The sequence below is a fragment of the Cetorhinus maximus genome, chromosome 17 (assembly GCF_964194155.1).
Source record: "Cetorhinus maximus chromosome 17, sCetMax3.hap1.1, whole genome shotgun sequence".
NCBI classification, from domain to species: Eukaryota; Metazoa; Chordata; class Chondrichthyes; order Lamniformes; family Cetorhinidae; genus Cetorhinus; species Cetorhinus maximus.
In genome coordinates, this window is record NC_135895.1 from 97,730,834 (window position 1) to 97,757,531 (window position 26,698).

At 42.0% G+C, this 26,698-nt stretch overlaps 1 protein-coding gene across 1 annotated transcript; it reads right to left on the reverse strand.

Moving 5' to 3' along the window:
• Positions 1-272: 272 nt before the first annotated feature.
• LOC144692708 (fibronectin type III domain-containing protein 7-like) lies at positions 273-25,218 on the reverse strand. The gene is made up of 11 exons (XM_078561797.1): positions 24,969-25,218; positions 21,492-21,746; positions 20,588-20,848; positions 16,754-17,008; positions 14,270-14,527; positions 13,338-13,592; positions 11,821-12,075; positions 1,176-1,436; positions 985-1,014; positions 776-829; positions 273-283 (listed from the first exon to the last, which is right to left on the reverse strand). Exons 1-10 carry the CDS (start codon positions 25,216-25,218, stop codon positions 786-788), a joined length of 2,124 nt encoding a protein of 707 aa, XP_078417923.1. The 3' UTR covers positions 273-283; positions 776-785.
• Between the last annotated feature and the right edge of the window lie 1,480 nt (positions 25,219-26,698).

The following is a 26,698-nucleotide window of genomic DNA, read 5'->3' on the forward strand; positions in this document are numbered from 1 at the left end:
CTAGTAATCATGATGCGACATTTATACCAATGTTTAATAATATTAGGTATGATGCAAAGTGGCTTTAGAAGTAGTTGGTGGACCCATGTTTGTGCAGCACAGAGATAACCAAAACCTAAACAAGATTCATGGGCACACAAAATACAGAAATTATAATTGCACGCAATAGAGAGAAACATCTAGATTTGCTTTTATTTTTAACATCACACGTACAACAAGAAAAAGTCAATGTTTTCCAATCATCACTGTTCATGTTTCCTTCTTCATGCTGCCTTCAGATTTTCTTCATTTGTACAGATAGGATAAAAAGCAATATGTTTAAACAAGATACAGAAAATTGTTTTTTTCCTTTTGTCCTCATCTTGTTTTCACTATCTTAATCAGAACCACTGTTAATTTTGCAAGATATATAGTTAATGTAATGAATGTTTTTTGTTAATGTTAATTATATAATGTTATTTTTTTTCTTGATTAAGAGTAAGGATGTGCTTAAACAGATGTGCTGTTTATCAGATCAACAGATTAGTCTCCAGCATGTGAAACAACATGCATCAAAATGATTTTCAGAATAATTATAAGGCAGTTTTTTTCCACAGTGTTCTCTAACGTAAGTGTAAGTGAGGAACATTATATCGCATGAATTTCTGTTGGGATAAATTGATGTTATTGATCTGTAATCCTGGCAAAAGAAACATGTATTAGAAAGTATTGCAACATCGTGTGATATAGTAAAACACGTTACATACCAAATTGGCACATACAAAAGAACTTTCACCTTGTCCCTCCTAAGCTTTGTTATGAAATAAGCTCCTCTTCCCTCGATAAATTACTGAATAAATAAAGAAACTGGTCGTTAATAACATTCAAACATAAAAAAAAATGTATAAAGTTTGACACAAATTATTGAATGAAATGTATGTTAGTTAATTTATATGTAGAAACTAGATTCAATAAATAGCTAAATATAGAGGATATGATTCTTACCCATTGCACCTGAATTCATAGAACAGGAGACTAGGGGGAAAAAAATAAAAAGGGTTAAAATTGAGCTTTTGTTTGCCTTAATCTTCCTGATAGTGATGTTGTGCAAGATTTCTGAGAATTCTGAATAAATGATGCAATAACTGAACACAATTTGAACTGACTTCTGATTTCAAATTATAAGATCACATTACCTGAATACATTTTCATCGGACAAAACATAACCATTGATCCATCTATGGAAACTGGAGAGACGATGACAGTGTAAATGTCCCCGCAGTAAATCTCACTTATGTCACAGTAAGTGTATCCAGACATCGGGGAGCAGGTGAAGTTTCCATTGTCGCTGGTAACATTTACGATGTAGTTCACAGAACCAGCAGTGGCATGCCAGTAAACTCTTAATGCATTGCTGCCTAACCTGTAAAGTTTAACTGCAGATGGACAGCAACCACCTAATATAAATTAAAAATGAAAGTGCGTTAAGCATATTGACCTTATAAATAATTAACAATACATAACAGTTCCTTACATTTGACATTAAGTTAGCTGGTTTTATGATCATATTAAAACAAAGGATCCAAAAATATACTAAACTGAAGTAGATCCGGGTGAATTAACTCAATTGGACACATTCATAGATTGCTTCAAGGTTAATTATCATAAATCATTAAAGTTAATATGCTTGCTTTACGACCATTGACCCAAAATTTTAAATCTATAAAAGATTTTGAAAATGAATTATCTCTGGCCTTATGATACAGTGCAAACTTCTCCACGCTAACCTGATTTGCCCATCTACCCAATGTCCATTGAATAAATAATAAATATTGCTGAAAAAAGAGACATGTCAAAGTTTTTCATCCTGCACTCATCATGACACTGCAAGAATACAAATACAAGGGGAAAACAACAATTTATACTATGTGAGAAGACTATGGACAGAATCATCCCAGATTTTCACTAAGTGTGGTAGTGGGCGTGAAAAAAGTTGTTTTACCCACCAGCCGCAGTAGTGGGTTTTCACGCCACATTGTCCCCTTCCCACCTCATAAATGATGCAGTCACGGGATCACTGGTGGCAGGCCTCTGATTGGCCAGCCGTTAACTCGCCTCTTCCTCATGCCGGGCGCAATATTTAAAATGTAGCTGTGCGCACACCTCTCATTGCTTGCAGCCCAGGACTGCTCCGCTGTAAACATGGCCCCAAAAGCCAGGAAGATTGCAGTCCCCCAATTTAATGATGCATCCCTGGGTTACCTTCTGGACACTGTGGAGGCCCACCGCAAAGTCCTCTACCCCCACTCTGGCCGCAGAAGGCCCATCAGTCTCACCACTCCGGCTTGGGGGGCGGTGACAGTGGTGGTCAGTGCCAATGCTGCATGAAAGAAGTTGGCCATCCAGTGCAGAAAACTGATGAATGACCTCTTCCGTGCCGCCAGGGTAAGTCAACCATCTCATCAATCTCAACTCATTCACTCACAAGCCCATCACACATTCACTGGTATCTCACTCACTTCCATCTCAAGGGATATCACCACTCACTCTCTCACATACACTCTCACATCTCCATCTAGCCTCATCTCCTCTGGAGATCGCCTCCTCATCATGTCCATGGCTCCAATCAGCACACACACATGCCTGGCATCCTTCTCATTTGGCCCGGCATGCACCTTGCTCATAATCTCTCCATCAGTCTTTATGCAGGGCAAGATCATGCACAATCACCGGGAGAGGTCCCAGACCGGGAGTGGAGTGCCGGACATCAAGGTCCTCATTCCATTTGAGAATCGAGATTTGGAGATTCGGGGATGTCCGGCTGATCCAAATCCCCTCTTCCTGTGATCCTATCATCTGCGGCTCCACAAGCCAAGGAGGTGCACCTGGCCCACAGCAGGACACCTAAAGCATGCCGGAGCCCTCCAGGTCCCAGCCCTCCAGAGGACACCACACATGGTCATCACAGACTGGGCGTCGCAGTCAGCAGGCTGCCTCCAACTCCACCGGGGATGTCGGGGGAGCACCAAGAAGTAGCAGCAGGAAGGTTAAGAAGATGTAACTTTTTTGAGTCAAAACAATTCAACTAAATTAACAAAATCAGGGACAAAGTGAAAGCAGCCCCTTAAAGGGAAACTGCAAAACAAGACAAAATGCAAAGGAAACTTATGAACATCAAATCAAAATATGATTAAAGGGGTCTATAAAGGTCCCCACAGAGCCCACCGAGAATGGAAGGCCTCGACAGTGCCAGTGGACACTGTGTGCTCCCTCTCCAGGGACACCCGGCTGCGAACATAGCCGCGGAAGAGGGGCAGACAGTCGGGTTGGACGACCCCCTCGATCGCCCGCTGCCTGGACCTGTTAATGGCTAACTTGGCCAGGCCCAGGAGCAGGTTCACGTGGAGGTCCTCCTCCCTCCCGGCCCCCCACTCCGCACTAAGTGCCCGTAGATCAGGAGCATGGGACTGAAGTGCAAACAAAACAGTAATAAAAGCTCTTTCAAGAAACTAAAAAGGGGGTGCAGCCTACAACAATTAACACATGCATGGTCCACAAGGCCGCAAAAGACGCAGGTATCTTGGGAGTCCGTGAACCGACACAACCTATGGTTATATGGGACTGCTGCGTGCAACACCCTCCACTCCAGGTCCCTGATGGAAAGTGGGAGCCACCTCCGTAGAGGGTCCCCCCAATTGGGACCTCCGCTGCCAGACAGCAACAAGGCGTGCCAGGGCGTGTCTGGGCAGTGGGCGAGGTCAAGGAAGTGAAGGGTGTGCAGCAGCAGCCCATACAAGAAACCCCTCCACGCCATGCTAAAGGACACAGAGGGCATTTCCACAAGGCAACTCAGGTTGCAGGGCACCAGCTCCTGAGGGAGGGTTCGGGTCTTGGGGCCAATGTGGAATTCCATCCGAACAGGGGTACGCTCAGACGGAAGACCACCGCGCACCTACACCACCTCGAGACCCAGAATGACGTAGGAGCCGAGCACGACCGTCCTTAGAAGATTTAGCTGCACAGCCTGGGCACAGGTATTAATCACTTGTACATACTGTTCACTATTGTCTATTCACTATTCACAAACTCCCAAGTTTGTCTCCTTGTCTATGGCTCCTTGTTCTAATGAGCAGTGTTCGTGTCACTCAGATGTGAAACCTTTCTGCACAAGGTAAAGGCAGGTGTCTCGGTCCAGGGCCTCTTCCCTGCGCAGTGTGTAACCTTCAGACCAAAGCGATGGTCCAACTTTACACTCACTGGACACATTAGTGATGCCTGCACCGCGATGGTGCTAGCCATTGCTGCTAGAATGTCGTGAGCAGGCACCACAGAGTTCCCTCATTCTCTCTGTGTGCTCTCAGAACCTTTGAGGTGGGGCTGGCCCCCATCTCTTCAGCATCTGTGACCAGTGATGCTGTGCTCCTGAAGGGGTCAGGTGCTGAAGGCAGACAAAGGATCAGGCACGTTTAATGTTTCACAGCTGTGGCTCCATGATATGACCCTGATCACAGAGTGCAAGCGAGCTGCCCTCAGCTAGACAGGAATCAGACCTTCTCAAAGGCAACATGAAGATCTATGGAGTGTCCTCACATCATCCTTCTGGAATCTAGCGACTATTAGGGCCTCCACTGCGTCACCATGACATGAGCCTAAGCACTGAGGGTATGTGTGCTGCCATCAACCTCCCTCGTCTGGCCAGTGCGATGGCTTCCTCGCCGGCATCCTCATCTTCGAGCACCTCATCGGAGGAGAGGTGCAGCTCTTCCATCTCCCCCTCAAACAAGTCCTCCTCTTGTTGCAGCGGCAGGTTGTGTAACACGCAGCAAACCACGATGTTGCGTGGCACCCTCAGTGGATGGTATTGCTGTCATCCACCATACCTGCCAAGGCACCGGAACCTCATTTTCAAAATGCCTATTGTTTGCTTCACCAAAGTCCGGGTCGTGGCATGAGCCTTGTTAAACAGTCGCTCTGCTGCAGTCCAAGGTCGCTGCATGGGTGTCTCTGTGGGTAGTCTTTGTCGACTAGAAGCTAACCCTGCAGCCTCTGTGGGCCCTGGAAGATGCCAGGGATCTGAGGCCTGCTAAGGGTGTAGGTGTCACGGTCAATCCCTGGGAATCGTGCGCAGACCTGCAGGATGCATTTGTGGTGGTCGCACACCAGCCAAACATTCAATGAGTGGAAGCCCTTGTGGCTGATAGAATTGATTGCTTGTTGCCATGGATGTCTAAGCACCACGTGAGTGCAGTCGATGACAGACTGCACCTGTGGAAAACCAGAGATCTGCACAAATCCCAGCGCTGTTGCTCCTGGCTTTCCTGATCCCGGGTGAAATGCACAAAGCTGTGTGCCTTTGCAAATATGGCTTCCGTGATTTCCTGGATACACTTGTGGGCGGAGGTTTGCGGGTTCCCTGTGGAGCCCTGAAAGGAGCCATTGGTGTAAGAATTGAGCACTGTGGTCACTTTCACAGCCACTGGCAGTGGATGCCCTCCATGTCCCCGTGGCACCAAATCCTGCAGCAGGTGGCATAAGTGACCAACCAGTCCCCTAGATATGAGCAGTCTTTGGTGATACTGGCTCTCGGTCATTTGTAGAAATGACAAGCACTGCCTATAGACCCTGAGCCTAGCCAGGCTACGAGCAATGACTTTTCACCTATGCAAACACTGCTGGCCCTGCCGCCCCTTCATCTTGAGGGAGGTGCTCCTCCCTTTGCCGAGCCAGGCACCTCTGTCGCACTCTTCTGCTTCTTCTCTGCTCCCTGTAAGCCACGAGCATACCACTAAATCACCAGGCTCCATCATCCTGATGTTCTCTTACTGCAGGATCAAAGAGAGAGACATGTGTGTTAGCATAGGTGTCCTAAGAACCTCTCTCATTTCTTGTGAAGTCCTTTTCAAGCATGCCGGAGAGTGCTGGCCACCGCTTGGATGGCCAGTGTGTGGTGCGCTCTTTGGCTGTCCGAAACCCCACCCACCTCCGCTCCACTCCACTTGACCGATTGGCGGCAGCTTTGCCCAATGAACTGTAGGCTGTGCTCTCAGCTCAGGAATTCTCCTAAACCGCACTGCAAGGCTGTGCTGTTATCATGAAGCGTGAGGAATACTGGTCCAAACCTTAATAAAGAAATTGCAAGGGGCTGTGAGCGCCTCCACCATTGACTGCGCCATGGCCGCTTTTCGCAAGGGGATTGTACAACTTGCCCAGTTGGCCGATTGTTCTGCTGCCCCCTGAAATGCACATCAATTTGCAGTCTGTGTCCGAGGGGTGAAGAGCTCTGGAGAATTTGGTGGCACTTTAATGCTTTTGCATTGCTTGAGTGGGCAGAAAGGTTTCAGAGGCCCAATTCCAAGCGTGTCAATAGAGCTGCTGCTGAACGGTCTCAGCTGTGGAAAAATGCTCACTTTTGACAAGCTTTTCCAAGTGCAGGGCCGCTCCCCTCACCCACCTCTTCCCCCCCCCCACCCCCCCACCCCCACCCCCCCACAACATGGGCTTGAGTATTCCTTCAGTCTGTGCTGTCTTCCCCCACCGCTCCCCCATCCCTGGCCTGTCCTGCATTAGAGCCCTTACCCTGGCACCGCACTGAAAGCCAGCCAGGAAAAAGCGACTTGCCTGTGCACTCCCTGAATTGCAGCGCCTCTTCCTTGATGTCCTATGGGTGATGCTCGCGAGCGCTGTGCAAGGTTAACTACACTCACCTCTGAGATCCTCTCGAAGTTCAGGTCGCCAGGTGCACGCCTTTTAAAGGCAGTTTTGAAGCAGGCCGTTCTGTAGTCATGCCAAAGTGGGCAGTAAATTTGATGTGGGGGGGGATGATTCCAGTGAGCAAAGCTTATAATGAGATGCTAAAGTATTGAAATTAGGCTCCTGACGTACAGCAGTGGGAAACTCGGCCCACCATTGACGGGTGGAGTAGATGATCGCAATCGGTTTCACGATGGCGTTAAAGGACTTTTGGCCTTTTCACCATATAGTTTCCCCCCCGCCCCCTTCCCCTCATCCACCATGATGCCCGCCAACGGGACCAGACAATTCCGCCCTATATGTCCCAACACCAAGGGAACCTGGGCTCAGTGTATTAAACGGAGTTTTCATCGTCCATGCTGAGCATCCAGAGCTTAGGACCTGACAGACCAGCTTAAAAAGTTTTCTCATACAGTATAAATGGTTGTTTCCCCCTTATATTGGTACTCTTGCAAGATGAAAAGTTTTGACATGTCTCTTTTCTTAGCAATACTCAAGTACTGTACTACCAAATGACTAAATAAGAAATAATATTTGCAGTGCCTTTTCACATTGCAACATATTAAAGCACTTCATAAAAAGAACACTCTTAGAATGCAGTGACTGCTGTTAAGAAGACAAATGTTATCACCAGGGAGGGACTGTCAATTCTGAATCTTTAAAAATCCCCTTAAAATAAATCATGTGGTTGCATGACCATTTTTAATCAATTGGCTAAATAACTTAAGATGTAGAATAATTAAACTGTAAGTTGGCAATCTGTGAATCAGTGACTACAGATCAAAACTTCCACTATCACCCACTTTGCGCTACTACTGGAAAACAATTTCATGCCCATGACTGTGCAAGACTTGCTGTACCTGCATACTAACTTTTTGTGATTAAAAACCAGGACACCCAGATCTCTCTGCACCACCAAGTTCTGCAATCCCTCTCCATTTAAATAGTATACTGCTTTTCTATTCTTCCTGCCAAAGTGGACAAGTACACATTTTCCCACACTATACTCCATTGGCCAAAATTTTGCCCATTCACTTAACCTATCTATACCCCTTTGTAGACGTTTTATCATCCTTTGACTACTTAATTTCCTGCCTATCTTGGTGTCACCATCAAATTTAGCTACCACACATTTGGGCCCTTCATCCAATTCATTGATATAGATTATAAAGAGTTGAGGCTCTAGCACCAATCCTTGTGGCATTCAACCATTTACAGCTTGCCAACCTGAAAAAGTCTCAATTACCCCTACTCTCTGCTTCCAGTTAGCTAACCAATCCTATATCCATGCTAATCTGTTACCCCCATACCATGAACTCTTATTTTATGTAATAACCTTTGATTTGGCACCTTATCAAAAGCCTTTGGGAAACCCAAGTACACCACATCTACAAGTTTCCCTTTATCCACCTTGCTTGCTACTTTACTCTAATAAATTGGTTATACATGATTTCCTTTTCACAAAACCATGTTGACTCTGCCTGATCCCATTATGATTTTCTAAGTATCCCGATATAACCTCTTTAATCATGGATTCTAACAATTTCCCTACGTCATATGTTAGGCTAACTGGCCTATAGTTTCTTGCTTTCTGTCTCCCTCCTTTCATGAATAAAGGTGTTACATTTACTATTTTCCAATTTGCTGGGATCCTTTCAGAATCTAAGGAATTTTGGAAGATTATAACCAATGCTTCTACTACCTCTGCAGCCATCTCTTTTAATGCCCTAGGATGCAGACTATCAGGTCCTGGGGACTTTTCAGCCTTTAGGTCTAAACTTTTTCCCTGGTGATGGTAAGTTCCTCCCTCCCTTTCACTTCTTGATTTTCTCAAGTATCTTTGTGACATTTTCTAAGTCTTCTACAGTGAAGACAGACACAAAATATTTGTTTAATGCCGCCACCATTTCCGTATTTTCCAATATTAATTTCCCTGACTCACTCTTTGGAGGACCAGCTATCACTTTAATTACTCTTTTCCTACAAATACTTGTAGAAACTCTTACTATCTGTTTTTATATTTATAGCTAGCCTCCTCTCATAATCCTTTTACCCCTCTTTATTATTCTTTTAGTCATTTTTTACTGGTTTTTAAAATCTGTCCAATCTTCAGGCCTAACATTAATCTTCGCCAATTTGTACTATGTTTCTTTCAACTTGATACTATCCTTAACTTTCTTATTTAGCCATGGATGATGCATCCTTCTCAAATAGTCTTTCCTTCTCGCTGGGATAAATCTTTGCTGAGAGTTATTGAGTATCTCCTTAAAAGTCTGCCACTACATCTCTACTGTCCTACCTTTTAACCTAGTTTCCCAGTTCACTTTAGCCAGGTCTGCCTACATACCCTTATAATTACCTTTATTTAGATTTAAAATACTAGTCTTAGACCCACGCTTCTCACCTTCAAACCGAACTTGAAATTCTATCACGTTATGATCGCTATCACCTAAAGGCTCCCTTACTATGAGGTTATTGATTAATCCTGTCTTATTGCACACTACCATTACCAAATAGCCTGCTCCTGGTTAGCGCTAGAATGTACGGCTCTAAGAAATTGTCCTGGACGTACTTTCTGATCTCATTTTCCAGGCTATCTTTACAAAGCTGATTCGTCTAATCTATATGTAAATTAAAGTCACCTATGATTATTGCAGTATCTATCTTACATGCCTCATTTATTCCTTCCCGTACACTCTAACCTACAGTGTAACTACTATTAGGAGGCCTATAAACTACTCTCACAAGTGACCCCTTACCTTTTCTATGTATTATCTCTACCCAAACTGATTCTACATCTTGCTTTTTTGAGCTTAAGGTCATCTCTCACAACTATACTAATGACAACCTTAATTAACAGGGATATCCCACCACCTTTTCCTAACTTCCTGTCTTTTCAAAACGTCAACTACCCTTCAATGCTCAGGTTCCAGCCTTGGTCACCTTTCAGCCCTGTCTCTGTAATAGCTATCAGGTCATACATGTCTATATCTAAATGAAATTCAATTCAAATTCATAAGAAAATGAATTTGTAACAGCATTTTGTTACAAATGCTGTGCGATTTCAAATACAATGCCTTTAGCTCTGTCTTTTTACCAATTTTACAATCTCTGGCCTTATCTGCTGATGCAATATTAGGTTTGTACGCTCTGTCACTTCTTGTCTTACTCTGGCTATCATTACCCAAATTGCTACCCTGCTCTATTACCTTGGTTGTTTCCCTTTAATTTACCACATTTCCTTCATCACATCTTCCTTCTCACTATTTACTTTAAAGCCCTCTCTACCACCTTAGTTATATGATTCACCAGAACACTGGTCCCAGCACAGTTCAGGTGAAGACTGTCCAAACAGTACAGCTCCCACTTTCCCCAGTACTGCTGCCAATGCCCCATGAATCAAAACCCAGTTCTCCCACACCAGTCTTTGAGCCATTCATTCATCTCGCTAATCGTATTTAACCTACACCAATTTGCTGTGGCTCAAGTAATAATTCAGGGATTATTAGCTTTGAGCTTCTGCTTTTTAATTTAGCCCCTAGCTACTCATAATCCCGAAGCAAACCCCTTATTAGTACTATCAATATCATTGGTACCCACGTGGGCAATGAGTACTGGATCCTCCCCCTCCCACTGCAAGTTCCTCTCCAGCCCTGGGCTGCTCCCCAAAACCATGGCACCGGGCAGACAAGACAGCCTCTGGACTTTTGCCCTTGGCTGCAGAGAACAGTATCTATCCCCCTACTATACTGTCCCCTATTACCACAACATTCCTATTTACTCCCCCGACCCCCCTACCCCCACCCCACTTGAATGGTGTTCTGTACTACGGTGCCATGGTCCGTTCGCTCATGCACCATTCTGCATCCATTCTCATCCATAGAGGCTGCAAGAATCTCGAACCTGTCAGACAATTGCAAAAGCTGAGGTTCCTCCACTTCTACCTTCTCGATCCCCAGACCCGCCTCACCTGCAGTCACAGCTTCCTGTCCCAGACCACCGACCGAATCAGACGACCCTATCCTAAGTGGTGTGACTGCCTTTTGGAACAAAGTGTCCAGGTAGCTTTCCCTGCTCTGATGCATCACAGTGTCCATAGTTCAGCCTCCAACTCATTGGCCCTGAGCCAAAGCTCCTTGAGCCACAGACACTTACTGCTCTATGATTTCCTTGGATCACACTAGTGTCCACCAGTTCCCACATACTTCAGCCACAACACATCACCTGCCCTACCATCTCTGTGTAAATTAATTTATTTTTCTTAATGAATTTGTCATTAACTAACTACCCTACTCCTAACGAGCTTTACTACTAAAAAACCTCACAATTACTAATAAATTACCCGAGTTTCAGAATGTAAATGAGAAAAGTACTCACCAATCATCATTTACCTGTTTCCCTGTAACATTACACTTTGATTTTCTCAGAAAGTGGTCAGTACTCTGTGCAGCCACAAACTAGCCTCTGCCACGCTCTCCCTCTTGTGCACTTTTATGGTGTCTCATTGCTCTCTCTCCTCTTGCACTGTTTTATGGTGTCTCATTGCTTTCTCCTCTCTTGCTGTTTTATGGTATCTCGCTGCTCTCTCCTCTCACTGTTTTGTGCTGTCTCACTGCTCTCTCTCCTTTCGCGCTGTTTCACAGTGTCTAACTGCTCTCCCTCCCTTCATGCTGTTTTCTGGTGTCTCCCATCATAGGAGTCCAATATCTATTTTCATTGGGCCCACCACCTTACTTCAGGTGCCACTCTGGCTGCCCAGCAGTAGACCCAGATGATCAGTACTGTGGGCATAGTGGCAGTAGCGATGGGGCTATAGGTCAGTGCCACCACTTTTGGGATGCAACTGCTCCATTTTTGCCAGGCGTCATGGAAAATTCAGCTCATGATATCAGGGTTAGAACTGCAATAAAAATAACTACAAGTGGAGCACCTCATGGTCAATCTCAATGAACCCATATGGGTCACACATGATGTTAAGTTTCACTGCTTGATAAATTCATCCCATAAATGAATTTTAAAAATGATATATATTTATATGAGGAATTATGTTTAATAATTTTTATAAATGGAACCTCTCTGTTCTTTACTTACTTGATGAATATCCTTGGTAGTTGCACATTGACATCAACCCCGTTTCACTAATGGCACTTAAAGACACTGTATAGTAGGTGCTACAAGTTATACATCCAAGGAGGCAATGGGTTTCTCCAGTGTGGCATTTAGCCTGCCCTTTATATGATTCCAAGAGTGTAGTATATGACTGTGCTCCAATTGCAGCAGTCCAGCTAACATTGGTCATTGACTGTGTAATCTGTGTGACTGAGAAGCTATTTGGGCAGCAAGGTGCTTGGGAGGAAAATAGAGAGTTTACAGTTAAACATGTGAATCTTTATCCCTGCAATACAGTATTCACTTCCAAGAAATTCCTTTCCAGTGATCCTTAAAAAATTACGAAAATATGAGGCTATAAGAAAAACATCATGATAAAATAAAATTAACAATTAAAATACTGAGAATACTGTTTTTGTCTCTTACATACTTGGACCCAGATTTGCCTATTTTAAATGATCATAAAAATGGAAATGAAAGTAGAAGATTACCGAGACACTTATTAGTGACAAATCACACTCATAATAAAACTTCTAAAGTGTAAATATTTACCCATATAAATGATTTGGGAGGAAATGTGCTGCTCAGACTAAAGCAAGTGGAAACATTAAAAATTTGAGAAATTATTGGGTGTACTCAGGTTCCCAGTTTATCTGCACCCCCGTCATAAACTTTTTTCCAACCAATTTGAAAGCAATTTTCCCTCTCACGGGTACCAATTTCCTCCTCTCTCCATCTCTTCCCTCTTGCAGGGGTTGAGACACTTTGCTAAGATATTGTTTCACAGACACCTGTGTCAATCTCTAATATTTCACTTGTGTAGCCATTAATCACGTGAGCTTTAACAGATTATTGAACTTGAGCCTGAGAGCATTTTGCTGTACAGTCCTGTCCTCACCCAATATCCATATATTACTTTTTAGGTAGGGCCTGTTAGACAGAAAAAATACTTGGAGTTATGAAACATTTCTAAAAAACTAAGGATGTCCCAAAACGTTTCCCAGTCAATTAAGTCCTTTTGAATTGTTGTATTGTAGGGAAATTCAGCAACCCATTTCTCTACAGCATGGTCCTACAATAAGATAAATGACAAATTCAATGGTAGTGCATTTTGTTGCGGGATTAATGTTTGGCAGGGCATTGGGAGAACTTCCTGGCTCTTCTTTGGGTAGTACCTGAGGTGAGATTTCATGCACAAATCCCAGAGTGGGGCTTGAACTCACAAACTTCTTATCAGAGGTAACAATTTTGGTTAATTTTTCTCCGTACTAACACAGGATTGCTGAGGGGAACCACAGCCAATTTATTCCTGAGAGCAACTGAGATTAACTCAGAGCAGATCAGGATTACGAATCTGCGAATTGCCGGGTCTATGTGGTTCAGTAACTGTGTAAATCAAGAGAGGATAGAATATTCAGCAATTATTTTTCACAGTGTCCATTTCAATGGAACATGTTTCGTACAAAATAAATTTTCTAAACAAATTGTGACGTCTTTACCAGTTTCTACTGGTAGACTGTAGCTGGGTAAACTCTTCCCTCCTGGAGTTGTGGCCACTGCACTGACAGAGAATGTAGCTCCACAGGGGAGGTTAGCGATTTCACAAGAATTTCCAGAGCTATTGCAGGATCGGACCCCTGCCTTTCCGAAAGCAAACACCTTGTACATGGCATCACGATTATTTTGTTGCCATAATACGTTAATGGTTGATGGATTCACTTTTGTAATAGTCAGAATGCTGGGACTGCATGGTCCTGTGGGGGAAAAAAAGCTATTTCAAACTCTCAGCTATTCAGGTAAATTTCATTCTATATTTTTTTGCTTCAATAATTATTAATTAAATTAAAAATGTGATAAATTAATATCAGTATATATCCAAAGGCAAAAACCATAATCACTACTAATTCACCACTTGATTTTATGATAACCATGTTTTTTTATATTTGTTCCTGGGATGTATGTGTCGCTGGCTATGCCAGCATTTATTGCCCATCTTTAACTGCCCTTGTTCAGAGGGCATTTAAGAGTCAACCACATTGCTGTGGGTCTGGAGTCACATGTAGGCCAGACCAGGTAAGGACAGCGGATTTCCTTCCCTAAAGTGAACCAGATGGGTGTTTACAACAATCAGCAATGGTTTTGTGGTCACCATCAGAATTTTAATTCCAGGTTTTTTTATTGAATTCAAATTTCATCATCTGCCATAGTGGGATTCGAACCCAGGTCCCTAGAACATTACCCTGGGTCTGTGGAATACCAGTTCAGTGACAATACCACTATGCATCCCCTATTATAAAGCACAATGTAAAACAACATGATTGGAGCTAGATTCTATTTGCGTCAGCATTTGTCCTTAACAGTTAATTTGTTTATTAGAGCCCAACTAAATGTTTGATAGGATGAAGTACACACAACCCATTTGTCATTTTACCTGTGGTGATTGACTTTTTCTGACATGAATAGTTGAACCCCCTTATATCACTGTAAGAATATATAGTAATATTGTAGATGGTGTTGCATTTCAATCCAGACAATGTACAGATTGTGGAAGTATCATTACAGAACACCGCTGAGCTCACATCTTGGGCTTTGGTTTCATACATCTCGGCTCCACGAGCTGGATTCCATTTCACCTCAATGGTATCGCTTGAGACATACAAGTCTTTAACCTGCATTGGACAACAAGGTGCTAGGACGCAAAGAATAAACATTTTGAAACAAGTAACAGCAACAACTTTTCCAAAAGTAATGTAATGTTTACAGGTACAGAGTACCAACTGATAGATAGTGCCTGTGGTATTACGTATTAATGCACAACATTTATAGTGCAGCAACTGGTTATTTGGATTAACATGTCTATGCCAGTGTTTATGCCCCACACAAGCCTCCTCCCAGCTTACACTATCTCACTCAGCAACATACCCTTTATTCCTGACTCCCTCATGGATTTAACTGGCTTCTGCTAAAGACAAGCCTTATATTGATAATAAAATATTTGATAAGGGTATTAAATCCAAACGAAAGACACCTGAGATAAGAATAGCAAGGGCATCTAAAGATAGTGAAAGAGTAGATGTTAACTGCAGGCATAGAATGGGCAGGCAGCAGGAGAAAAGCCTACCATTCTTACTGGCAGGAGACCTGCTCCATTTTGAGGGTGAGCTTTAACCATGTCCCCATCAAACTGTAGGCCCTGAACATTGTTTTCTTCCAGCTCACCAGCTCTAGGCCAGCATAATGTCACAGCAGCTGACCCAGCTAGGAGGTAAGTTGGTCTGGGGGCAGTGCAAGGTGGCAGCAGCCCACAGTTTCCCTACAGAGCCTGGAGAAGTCTGTCTGTTCTTCCTCAAAGAAATAATTCCTTGCTTACATTATTGAGGCCGCTTCCTTTAAATCCTCCGCCCAGTGGTTCCTATGAATTATATTGGGGTCCTATGTGCTTCACAGGACTCTAATATTCAGGTGGACACCTGGGTAACCAGGTGAAAGGTGCCAGTAAATAGAGCAGCAGAATGGTAATAGGGCAGTAAGTGGCGCACATCAATTTCAACTATGCTTTTGCCCTGTTACCACCAGGCCGGCCATGTATTAAAATCAGCCCTTACATTTCAATGAACATCCCCCATTAAATACAGTACAGAATGGAAGTGCCTTTTTTCACTAACAGGATCTCATTGCGATCTCACAATATGATGTGTCATTGAGTCACTTTCTTTTGAGTCAACTTAATTGCAATATCTCAGCCCATTAAAAATGGGCCAATGAAGCAACAAAGAAAGTGTCTGCAAAAATATGTGAAGCAATGGATTATAATTATTTGTGTTTTGAATGCTGCTAATATTAAATTGCTAGCTGAGATGGTCAAATTGTTTTACCTGTTCAGTTGTAGAAAATGTTGTGTTACAATGATGAGGTTTATAAGATTTTTATGTTTTGGGACTGCCTTTAATTTAAGGTAAAATGAAGGAAATCTTGTGACCTGTCCTGAAGTCTGTCTGACACAAGCCTGGGTAGTTTGAAGGTTAGATAGAGCCCCAATTTTTTTTACTGGGAAGAAGGTGCAAGGTGTTTACACTTGGCCTGTGTGCTAAGAGTGGATAGATTGTGAGTCTCCAAAGTCCCAGAAAGATGTTGAGAATGTTGGGTTGTAAGCAGTTGCCCTTTAAACTGTCCATTTACTTCCAAGATAAAAGAGAGTTGGCGTTTCAAGTAATCAACATTTCTTCCTGGATATAAGACTCATGGTTTTCACATTGCCATGGAGATGGGCTTTGAGACGGGAAGGTCGAAGATATTCCTGAAAACTTACAGACAAGGTTAGTCTGCCAGGATCCAGGAGAGGGAAAACAACTCTAAGCAGCAAGATGCTGCCTACGCAGGAATGCAGGTGGGAGCTCGTGCTCTTATTGAAAAGACCGAATTCATGAGGGGTTAAAACAAAAGTGGAAGATTCATCTAGCTTGCGCAGTAGGAAGAATCTCCAGGGAATAAAACCTCACTGTGAAAGACAGCTCTGAGATTAAAAGTTCACAGGCTGAGAAAGGAAAAGAACAGAAATAAACCCTCAGGAAGTAAGGATCACCTTGGACTGGTTCAGGGAGAATTGAATGTAAAGTATATCTGCGAAGTATGGTTCTGGTTGTGCTGAAAGGAAAAGGGGGATGTTCTGTCTTGTGGTTTTAAGTAAAAGTTGCCTACAAAGATAGCATTTACTCAAAATGTTTTTAGTATTTTGTTACAGTAAAAGTCTTAAAACATGAAACCTTGTCATGCCATCCTTTCTGCTATTAACTGAAAGTTTGAATTTTTAAAGAAAGTTATCAGTCTCCATGGAGAACCTAACAGCTGGAATGGTAAGATTTGGAGAATTTGATGAAATTATCCTGTTAAAATTAACTGCTAATGTAATACTTGCCTGTTGTATAATTTAAAACATTGCCTGGAGGACTCTGCCCCACTTTGTTGTATGAAAAAACGCTGATAAAGTAAATAAATCCGCATTCTGACTGGAAATAACAGCTTCTTAGTGAAGTGTTGCACATAACTTCTAGGCCATCGTCTCTTTTCACAAACGTAGTATAGTAATCACTCAGAGGGGATGCGGACCAGGACACTGTCAGATTGCCAGAGTGGATCTCCTGAATTTTAATGTCATTTGGACTGCAAGGTACTACAAAAAAGAAACAAAATTACAAGTGATTTTAAAAATAAACAAATTGTTTCAATAGGCAAGGAATGCATAATATAAAAGCAAAATACTGCGGATGCTGGAAATCTGAAACAAAAACAAAAATAGCTGGAAAAACTTAGGTCTGACAGCATCTGCGGAGAGGAATACAGTTAACGTTTCGAGTCCACATGACTCTTCATCGTACGGACTCGAAATGTTAACTGTGTTCCTCTCTGCAGATTCTGTCAGGCCTGCTGAGTTTTTCCAGCTATTTTTGTGGCAAGGAATGCATACTGTTTTCATATTCTAAGGTGTTGTATTTTCCGTACATGATAATACATTTCATCCTAATAAAGGAAGACATTTTACTGTACCCACTGGGCAGGAACAACATATAAAATGGAATGGCTCCAATTCTTGCTCCGTTGTCACTGAATTCTGATTTGATGGCAGATGAAATGCCCACCAGACACAAGCAGGACCCTCATGCATAAATTCTAACTGGGGTCCTAAGTCAGAGAACCCTGATACTACTTTAAATACGCAGAATTGCTTAATGTGCTTTCCTTGTGGAAGAACTCCTAATATTTCAAGGATACCAACCTTAACTATCATTTTCACTTTGGTTTCCAACAAAAATCACACTTGCCTAATCTCAATAAGATTATTCGTGGAAAGAAGGGAAAACTACACATGCATTTTCTTTGTATACTTGGGGAGTGAATTTCTTGCCTTCACTAATTTTGGATTTTTTAAACAAAGGTAAGAGGCAACATTCCTACTTTTTATCCTGTTTAATTTTTTTTGCTGCATTTGGCTGAGATAGGCGTTTGCACCTCCAGTGTAGGGTGCTTGCTAATGAGTCAACCGGAAAGTACCACTGATGTCAGCTATGGTGATTTGGGAGAGAAGAATTCAGCAAGCTCTTTTTAAACTGAAATATTCTGGTCATTGTTGTGTTCATTTTTGTATATGAAGTGGCATAACAATAGGTGCAATTGGACGCGAATGTAACGAGGACAAAAGAATCCCTAATTCTGAAAATGCAAAAGGATTGAGTGCCCAATGATAAGCCTAAGTTTTTATATATCCTAGTAAATGCTCCCACGTCTCCTGAATCATTTTAATGTGACACATCTGCATCCAAGGATCAAGACTCCACTTTCAAGGGGTGACTCTGGCCATCATCTCAATTGCTATCACTTTGAGAATGGCAATTGTAATGAAGTGACTACTTTAAGGTGGAGTTCTAACTTCATGATAGTTTCAGTGAGTCATTCATCCCCAGGGATTTGTCAGTTCAGCTCCTTCCTATTCTTCATTTGTAGACACGTCCATGGCAGTGATATTCCAGCCCCATTGATGCAGGAGGCCAACTTAGCAGGGGAGAAACAGGGAGTAATGAAATTAAAACAGGTTAAGTTCTTTGCTGTATTATTTGATTTGTTAAATGTTTGCTTCCTTATGGCTACAATTTAGAATAGCATAAATTAGATAGTTTTATGAACAGCTAATAAAATAAACGCCTAGAAGTTAAAAGTCAAAACACATGTGGCTCAAAAAGATTTAAAATAAAGAAAAGGATTGAATGTCAGTGGAATCAAAGTTGAGTTGTAAATGGTTAGTGGCTTGTTTTTACTTAATTCTGATACTTGCCACTTGTAAATTCTGTAGGATTTGAGGCATCAGATGCACCTGCTTCATTATAGGCGATTACAGTGACATTGTGCTGTATACCACACTGGATTGGAGAGATGATGCAGGATGTGAATTGTGATGTGCAGTTGTGGACTAGATTCCGAGATTTTCCAATGGGCACAGCAATGTAATATGTTGAACCTTCTGAGGCATTCCATGTAACAACACAACCCAGAGATGTGCTCATTGATGCACTGGTAAGAAAAGCTCGCACAGATTGTGGCGCATGGGGTCCTAAAATAAAGAAATCATTCAAATTACGCTGCTATTTCAGAAACCTGTAAATAATTTCAGTGAAACATCTTATTGTCTTTTTGACTTCTGTATCTGATTGCTTGGTATCTATTGTAAAATATTTTTGAATTGCATTCGATTAGCACACATCAAATTCACTAGAGTCTTCAATGCCTATTTAGCATGATTGCTAACAAAAGATGTTAACACAGTGTTGTAGCATTTCCTTGAAAGAATGACTAAACTGCAAGAACTTATTGAGCTTCCACATCCAAAAACAAGCTAAATTGCAAAAAAATCTGTCATTATAAAATTGCCTGCAATTAAAATAAGCATAAATCTTACATTACAACAACTATTTATATTTATACAATATAGCACCTTTAATGTAATATAAGGCCCCAAGGTGATTCACAGAAGGGTTTTAATGTAAAATTAAGCACCAGGCCATACAGGCAAAATTAGGGCAGATGGCCAAAAGCTTGGTCAAAGAGATAGGTTTTAAGGAGGATCTTGAAGGAAGAAAGGGAGAAAGAGACTGAGAGCCATGATCTTATTAAATGGCGCAGCAGGCTCGAGGGGTTGAATGGCCTATTCCTGTTCATTGTTTGTATGTTCGTATGAGAAATGTAGGGAGGGAATTCCAGAACGTTAGGGTGTAGGTAGCTGAGACACAATGACTAGTGGTGGAGCAATTAAAATGCTCAAGAGCAACGCTCAAGAGGCCAGATTAGATGAGTGCAGACATGTCAGAGGAAATGGCATTCTGCTGAAAGGTCAAAGACCTGAAACATTAACTTTATTTTGCTCTCCATAGATACTGCCTGCCCTGCTGAGTATTTCCAAAATTTTCTGTTTCTATGTCAGAGGGTTGTGGGGCTGGAAATAGGAAGGGGTGAGGCCAAGGAGGATTTGAAAAGAAGGATGAGAATTTTAAAATTGAGGTGTTGCTTGACTGGGATCCAATGTAGGTCAGCAATCACAGGGGTGGTAGGTACACAGGACCTAGCATGAGTAAGGACATGGGCAGCAAAGTTTTGGATGACCTCAAGTTTACAGAGGGTGGAATGTGAGAGGCCAGCCAAGATTACATTGGAATGATCATATCTAGAGGTAACAAAGACATGAATGAAGATTACAAAAGCAGATGAGCTCAGGCAGGGGCAAAATTGGGCAATGTTCCAGAGGTGGAAATAGGCGGACTTAGTGATGGCATGGGTATGTGGTCGGAAGCTTATCTCCGGGTCAAATATGACATCTAGTCTGCAAACAGCCTGGTTTAATCTCAAACAGTAGCCAGGAAGTGGGGTGAAGTTGGTAGCTATGGAACAAATTTGGAATGGGGACCGAAGGAAAAGGCTTCAGTCTTCCCAAATTGAATTGAAGGAAATTTCTGCTCAGCTAGTACTGGATGTCGGATAAGCAGTCTGATAATTTAGCAACAGTGGAGGAGTCAAGAGAGGTGGTGGTGAGGTAGAGTTGAGTTACATCAGCGTACGTGTGAAAACTAACTCTGTGCTTTTGGATGATGTCACCCAGGGGTAGCATGTAGATGAGAAATCGGAACGGGCCAAGAATAGATCCTTGGTCTCTGGACAATCAATTACTGATAAGTTTTTTTTAAAAATAGAATTGTTTGTCTCTTACTTGTTACTTGTTCTTTAATCTTGTCATCTCCAGGTATACCATTGGCATCCAAAGCATGTGCTTTTATAGTGTACCAAGTACCTGGGTCCAGGTCAGTGAATGTTACATTGGTGGACGTTATGGTCTTTTTAATCTTGTTGCCTACAGCGTCAGACCTGATGATAATGAAGCTGTATTTCACTGCTTGGGACACAGGCTCCAAATTGACCATTATCGTCTTGAAATTTGGTGAAAATGAGTGGATGACAGGGGCAGCTAAAACTGTAAACAGATAACATTGTTCTTAGATTTGAATTAATAGGCAATACTAATCATCTATCATTATATAATAAAAACCTGGCATTTGATGCAACTGATTAAACACTAACTTTAAAATACTCTTCAGTTAACCAAGAAATTAATTTTAAGCTGTTCTGATGTCTTCATATTTCCATTATTTTGTTCTAAGTATCTGATCCCTCTTCCCTACTATGTATGTTTACAAATAAAGAATCTTTTTTAAAATTAGGACATATTGAACTTTTGAGCCACGTGTGTGTACATAATTTGTACTGTTTAAAATGCCTGTTGGGGTTTCAAATTCAAACTAATTTTGTTCCTTTTTTAACAATAAAGGCTCCTTGAAAAAAAAAATCAACTTCCACTGAAGTGGTTTGGAATTTGACTGTCAAAAGGGCCCCATTTTAACCATGTGTACATGAATGGGTTAAAATTGGGCCCTAGTATCAAGTTTAAAAGTTGTTATAAAGAAGACCTCAGCTTCCAAGGTCACCTACAAATTACATCGTATAGAAATGTACGGGAGAAGCTTGCATATTTCATTTTGACCAGAAACCCCTTGAGTCAACACAGGTTTAGGTCCACTTTTTCTCATCCCACCAGACTGAAAGTTCTTTGAATGTACCTGTTCTTGTTTCTACAGGTGGTGATGGTTGACTGTTTCCTCCAGCATTAGACGATTGCACAGAGATGGTGTATAAAGTATACGGCTGCAACCCCGTTAGGGTCCCAGATGAATCATTGACAATGGTTTGAATGATTGAACTGCCAGCTTTTGCTTTCAAGACATAGCCAGTGGCTTTGGGAATGGCTGACCAATTCACAGTAATACTGCTGCTCGTCTTTGAATAGGCATTTATGTTTAAAGGGACATCAGGAGCTATGAAACAAAATCACAATTAACTCAATGTCTTCTCCAAATATTTGGCAATATAAATGATAAACATTATTTCAGTTTTAATAATAAGCTTGCCTTTTATTTAAGAATATTTTTGCAATAGTTTATTTGCATCATTTTAATACCTACTGACTGTTGTGCTTTGTCGGTGATTACGTCAGCCAGTAACCATTGAACTGCAGCAGGCCTAAGGAAATTGAATGGCTGTTTACAGTTCACCCAATTTAATGCTGAAACAGCACCTAATATTACACTGTACATAATGGGTAATTTTCTGACCTAATGTTCCCAGCAACAAGTCTCACCCATTGAGATTACTCATTGGAAGTTTGGCTATTCACTGCTCACAATCTTCTGACTAATCTAGCACAATACATCTGATTTTCTGATAAACATTAGAGGACATGCAATTCAGACCTTTAAAGCTCAGAAACTCAGATAATTCTGGTCGTCTAGTTAAACTGGTGTGTCATGAGGTATTTCAATTATGTGTGGAGACTAGAGAAGCTGGGATTGTTCACCATATTTTTTTGTCTTTTTCTTTTTTATCGTTCGCCTCAGAGTAGAGAAGGTTAACCAGAGATTTAATAGAGGTGTTCAAAGTTATGAGGAGTTTTGATAGAATAGATAAGAAACTGCTTCCACTTGCAAGAGAGTCAGTAATTAGAGGACACAAATTTAAGATAATTGGCAAAAGGAACTGGGGGGAGATGAGGAGAATTTTATTTTGTGCATAGACTTCCTATGATCTTGAAAGCATTGCCTGAAAGGATGGTGGAAGCAGATTCATAGGAACTTTCAGCAGGCAATTGGGTTTTTACTTAGAAAGAAAACATTTATAGGACTATGGGAAAGAGCAGGGTAGTTGGACCAATTGGCTGGTTCTTTGAAAGAGCTGACACAAGCATGATGGGCCGAAAGGCTTCCTTCTGTGTTGTATGATTCTAGGACACAGTAAACAAGAGGGGGTGGGTGGGTGGAGGGGAAGATGTTATCTATGTGATACTGTAATGAAATTTTAACTCATTGTTAAATGTTGGCAGAACACCAAGAGGGTTCCCTTGCTCTTCTTTGACTAATGTCACTTGGATCTTATACATCCACTTGAAGGAAGACAGGGCCTTGCCTTAGCATCTCATCTGATGACAGCACCACCAACAATGCAGCATTCCCTCAGTACTGCATTGGTGTCAGCCTGAATTGCATGCTAAAGCATCAGGAGTGCGGTTTGATACCATGACTTTCTGACTTGAGGACAAGAGAGATACCAGCTTAGCCAAGGCTCACATCATAAGTACAATTGGTATGAAGAAAACATTTCAACTGCAAGTTTAAAAATTTCAAATGTTTTATTTTAGTGGTTGCATTATCCATTTTAAAATAAGTAATTTAATGTTTCTCTAAAATTACAGAGAGGGGAATTCAACAAAATTTATTAAGGATTCAATGATCAGTATCTCAGTATGGTCTAGAAAATACTATTTGCCATATAAATAGGCAGAGTTTTAATATCTTTGAATTGCATCTGCCATTCTGCAATGCCAAACAAGTTACTACCTTGTTTAAAATAATCAGATTAATACCTCTGTTAAATAAGGGAACAGAGGAATGTCACACCAACACATTATTGTCATCGCAACATTCCAGACTCAATACCGAACTGATTTCATTGCAAAAATTAAAGGGGGCAGTTAAGATTATGGTTACAACAAAATAAATGATACCGAAAATATATTGGTGAATCTAATGCTGTCTATTATTAGTTAGACCAGCTTGAGCACATTTAGGTTTTAAATGTCTTGTGTGGCAAGTTGCTGAAACTGATACTAGCGCATTGAGGAAAATGGGGCATCTGGGATGTGGGTAAACAGGGATCTCCTTAAACAATCAGGTTGAAGGGTTGTGAAATTAACAGCACAGTTACTGAAAAGCAGGTGAATTCAGCGTCAATTCGGGTACAGAAAGAGAAAGAAAGACTGAATTGTCACGCCGAGGGGCAGAGGTGCGTTTGGAGGAGGCGTCTCGGTAATTTCTCACTATCGGCTGGCATGCTGGTCTGCCGGCATGTTCCTGCCACTGGTTTATTTTCAGGGAGGAGGCTTCTGAGAGATTGTGGATAGCCAATTATGCCAATTAAATGCCAACCAAGGACACTCTTCACATGTCATCTGAATTTTCCAGACGGAGCATGGGCCCCCTGATATGGCTGGCACCTATAGATGTGACAACCTCCCCGTGGCAGGCTGGGGTGAGGGAGGCAGAGCTGCATCCTGCAAATCAACCCATCATGGATCCATTGGGCTGTGAGGACCACAGCCGCGGCCACAGGCCACCTTGTGGAAGCGTTCCCCTCTGCAATGATGGCCTGGCAGCTGTGACCATGTTACAATTTGGACAATTTACTTAAAGCGCCTTCTTGGATCGCCTACCCACAGCGGCAGCACCCACCTCTCCCACTGGGGCTGCCCGGTTCCTAGTGCTTTTATCCTAGTGCCTCCTACTGGTCCTCCTGGCTGTGGAGCCCAACTGCCATCCTTAATTGGATGGGGATCCCAGAGGCACCCTCTTAATTGTCCACCACCTCAAAAATATCCTTTAGGGTCCTATTACCACCATTTCTGGTTCGCAACCTGGAATTCAGTGCATTGTCAGGATCGGGGCTGTGGAATTAAAATTCAGCCCAAAAGGAAGGGAAAAAAAGATGGGATTAAGAAAGAGAAAAAAAGGATCGAAAGTAAAGGCAAAAATAAATTACATTTGCCAGCTTTTAAAATCTCTAATAATAATTAAAACCTGTTGGAATGAGACTCTGCACTTCTTATAGTTAATTTTCAATGCCAGAAGGGTTGATCGGCAGCTATCAATGCTTAGCATGTCTTTAAAAGGGCACGTAGACTGGAATGGACAAGATTCGACTTTCTGCGGTGAGTTTAGTTCATATTTACAGAAACTTCACACCACTCGACCCCTTTCCATGTTGAAACAGACAGAGAAGTTTTCGCGAAGCTAATGGCCGAACAGCGCATATCAGACAGCAACTTTTGGATTTTCACGGTTTAATCTCAGGTTACCCTCCCATGACACCTCATTGCAATTTGTATAGAAACAATGGCGAGTGCCGGTCGCCTCGCAGTTGCTTTGAGAAGAAATTGACGCCCCATCGGATTAGGGACTGTGAAATGTAGATTTGCTGAACTCACTCACCTGTTAGTTGTTGTGTCTGAGCTTCGGCCAGTACATTACCGTCCCCATCGAGAACCTCTACTTTGACATTGTACAGAGTTGCAGGTAACAAGGAGGAGACTGTACCGAGGACAAACCGATTGTTGAAAATAACGAACGCTGGCTGTCCCATAGCTGCGTTGGAGGTTGCAGAAAACCTGTAGGAATGTGCTCCCACATATCTGCTCCAGCGGGCTGAAATACTCCTGGATGTCACGGTGTAAATGGTCATAGTGAAATCTTAAAATGAAAAGGGGACAGGTTAATGGTTTTGTTTATATAATGTGCGCGCAAGCTTGTGTGTACATGTATATAATAGTATATATGTATATGTAGAAACAGTGTGTGTGTCTGTAACTATATAGTATATGTACTTATATTGGTTATAACTTTTTTATGACCATATAAGTTCCCGTATCCTTTTCTTCCGTCTTTTTTATTCCGTCTTAAGTGTTTATCCTTTTTTTTAAATGTACCACAAGCAAAGGGATATGTTTCGTTTGCGGCCGCAGCGATACGTGGTTTCATGCAATGTAGTCACAACATGTTTCAGTCATCCTGTTCAAGCACCAAGTTTATCCTTGGAAGGAAGAATTGCCTTACCCGTGCTTGCCGAGGACATCTGGAAAAAAAAAAATAACGTTTGAATAAAATAAAGGCACTGGGTTCATTACATGTTAATTTCACTTTTCACTTACACACCAGGGGATGTCTAAACTAGTAACAAGTAGTAAGGGTAGGATCAATGCCAGGCGGGTCAAAGAATATTGTTTTCTTTTTTTCTAATAATCAATTTTATTCCTGCAATTTCCCGGATAGATCAGCGACTGTGTAAAACTGGGACAGCAGGAAGGCACAAGTTTTCACCTTGTCACCGGTTTGAGTGCAGGGTATAAATATCACATTTCTGTTTCCCATTTCCTTTTTGAATCTCTCTGTTGATTCAGAGCGCAAGGCTGGGAGACGCTGACAGCTTTTGAAAGAACCAGTGTTCTAAGGTTCAGCACCGTTTCCTCACTGCCGAACAGGTTCTTCTGTGAATACTCGAGTGTTTCAGGCATTCAAGTGCATTAACGTTAAGGCATTTATATTTAAAACGTTTAAAGGTATTTATATATGTGTATATATGTATATATATAACTATTAATAGCGGAGTTAATTAAATTTGATCACATAACTACGAAAGTATTGTCAGAGACTAGGAATTCGACATTTGGCAAAGTAACTACATTAGTCGAAACTTGAAACGTATCTTTTTGATACGCACTTGTTATAACTCACGTTCGCAATGCAGGCTAACAGCACATAAGTCAATCCTCTGATGGCCATTGTTTGATAGATTTCTCCACCAGCAGACTGTAAGCAGGTTGGTGCAAAGGCGGCGTGCGGTTTCACTGAAGATCAACAGATTCGAGATGTCACTTTCTGTGGAGCTCACTTACAGCTGGAAATGCCTATAAATCCTGGTCTCAGACACCGCCTCTTTTATTCCACCCTGTCCAATGAGAGATTGCAGGCCCGTGTTTGTACTGTGTTCGCAAGCTATTTACCTGATTTCAATCCGACAACCTTCACAGGGACTGGGCACAGCTGGTTTGGTTGGAGTCATATCTGTTTAAGGCCACCTTTTCCTCAAGGCACACTCAAGCCAATTGTCATTCTTGGCAATAAATTTACTGATTGAGCAGCTAACAACCTTTGAGTGCTGAGCT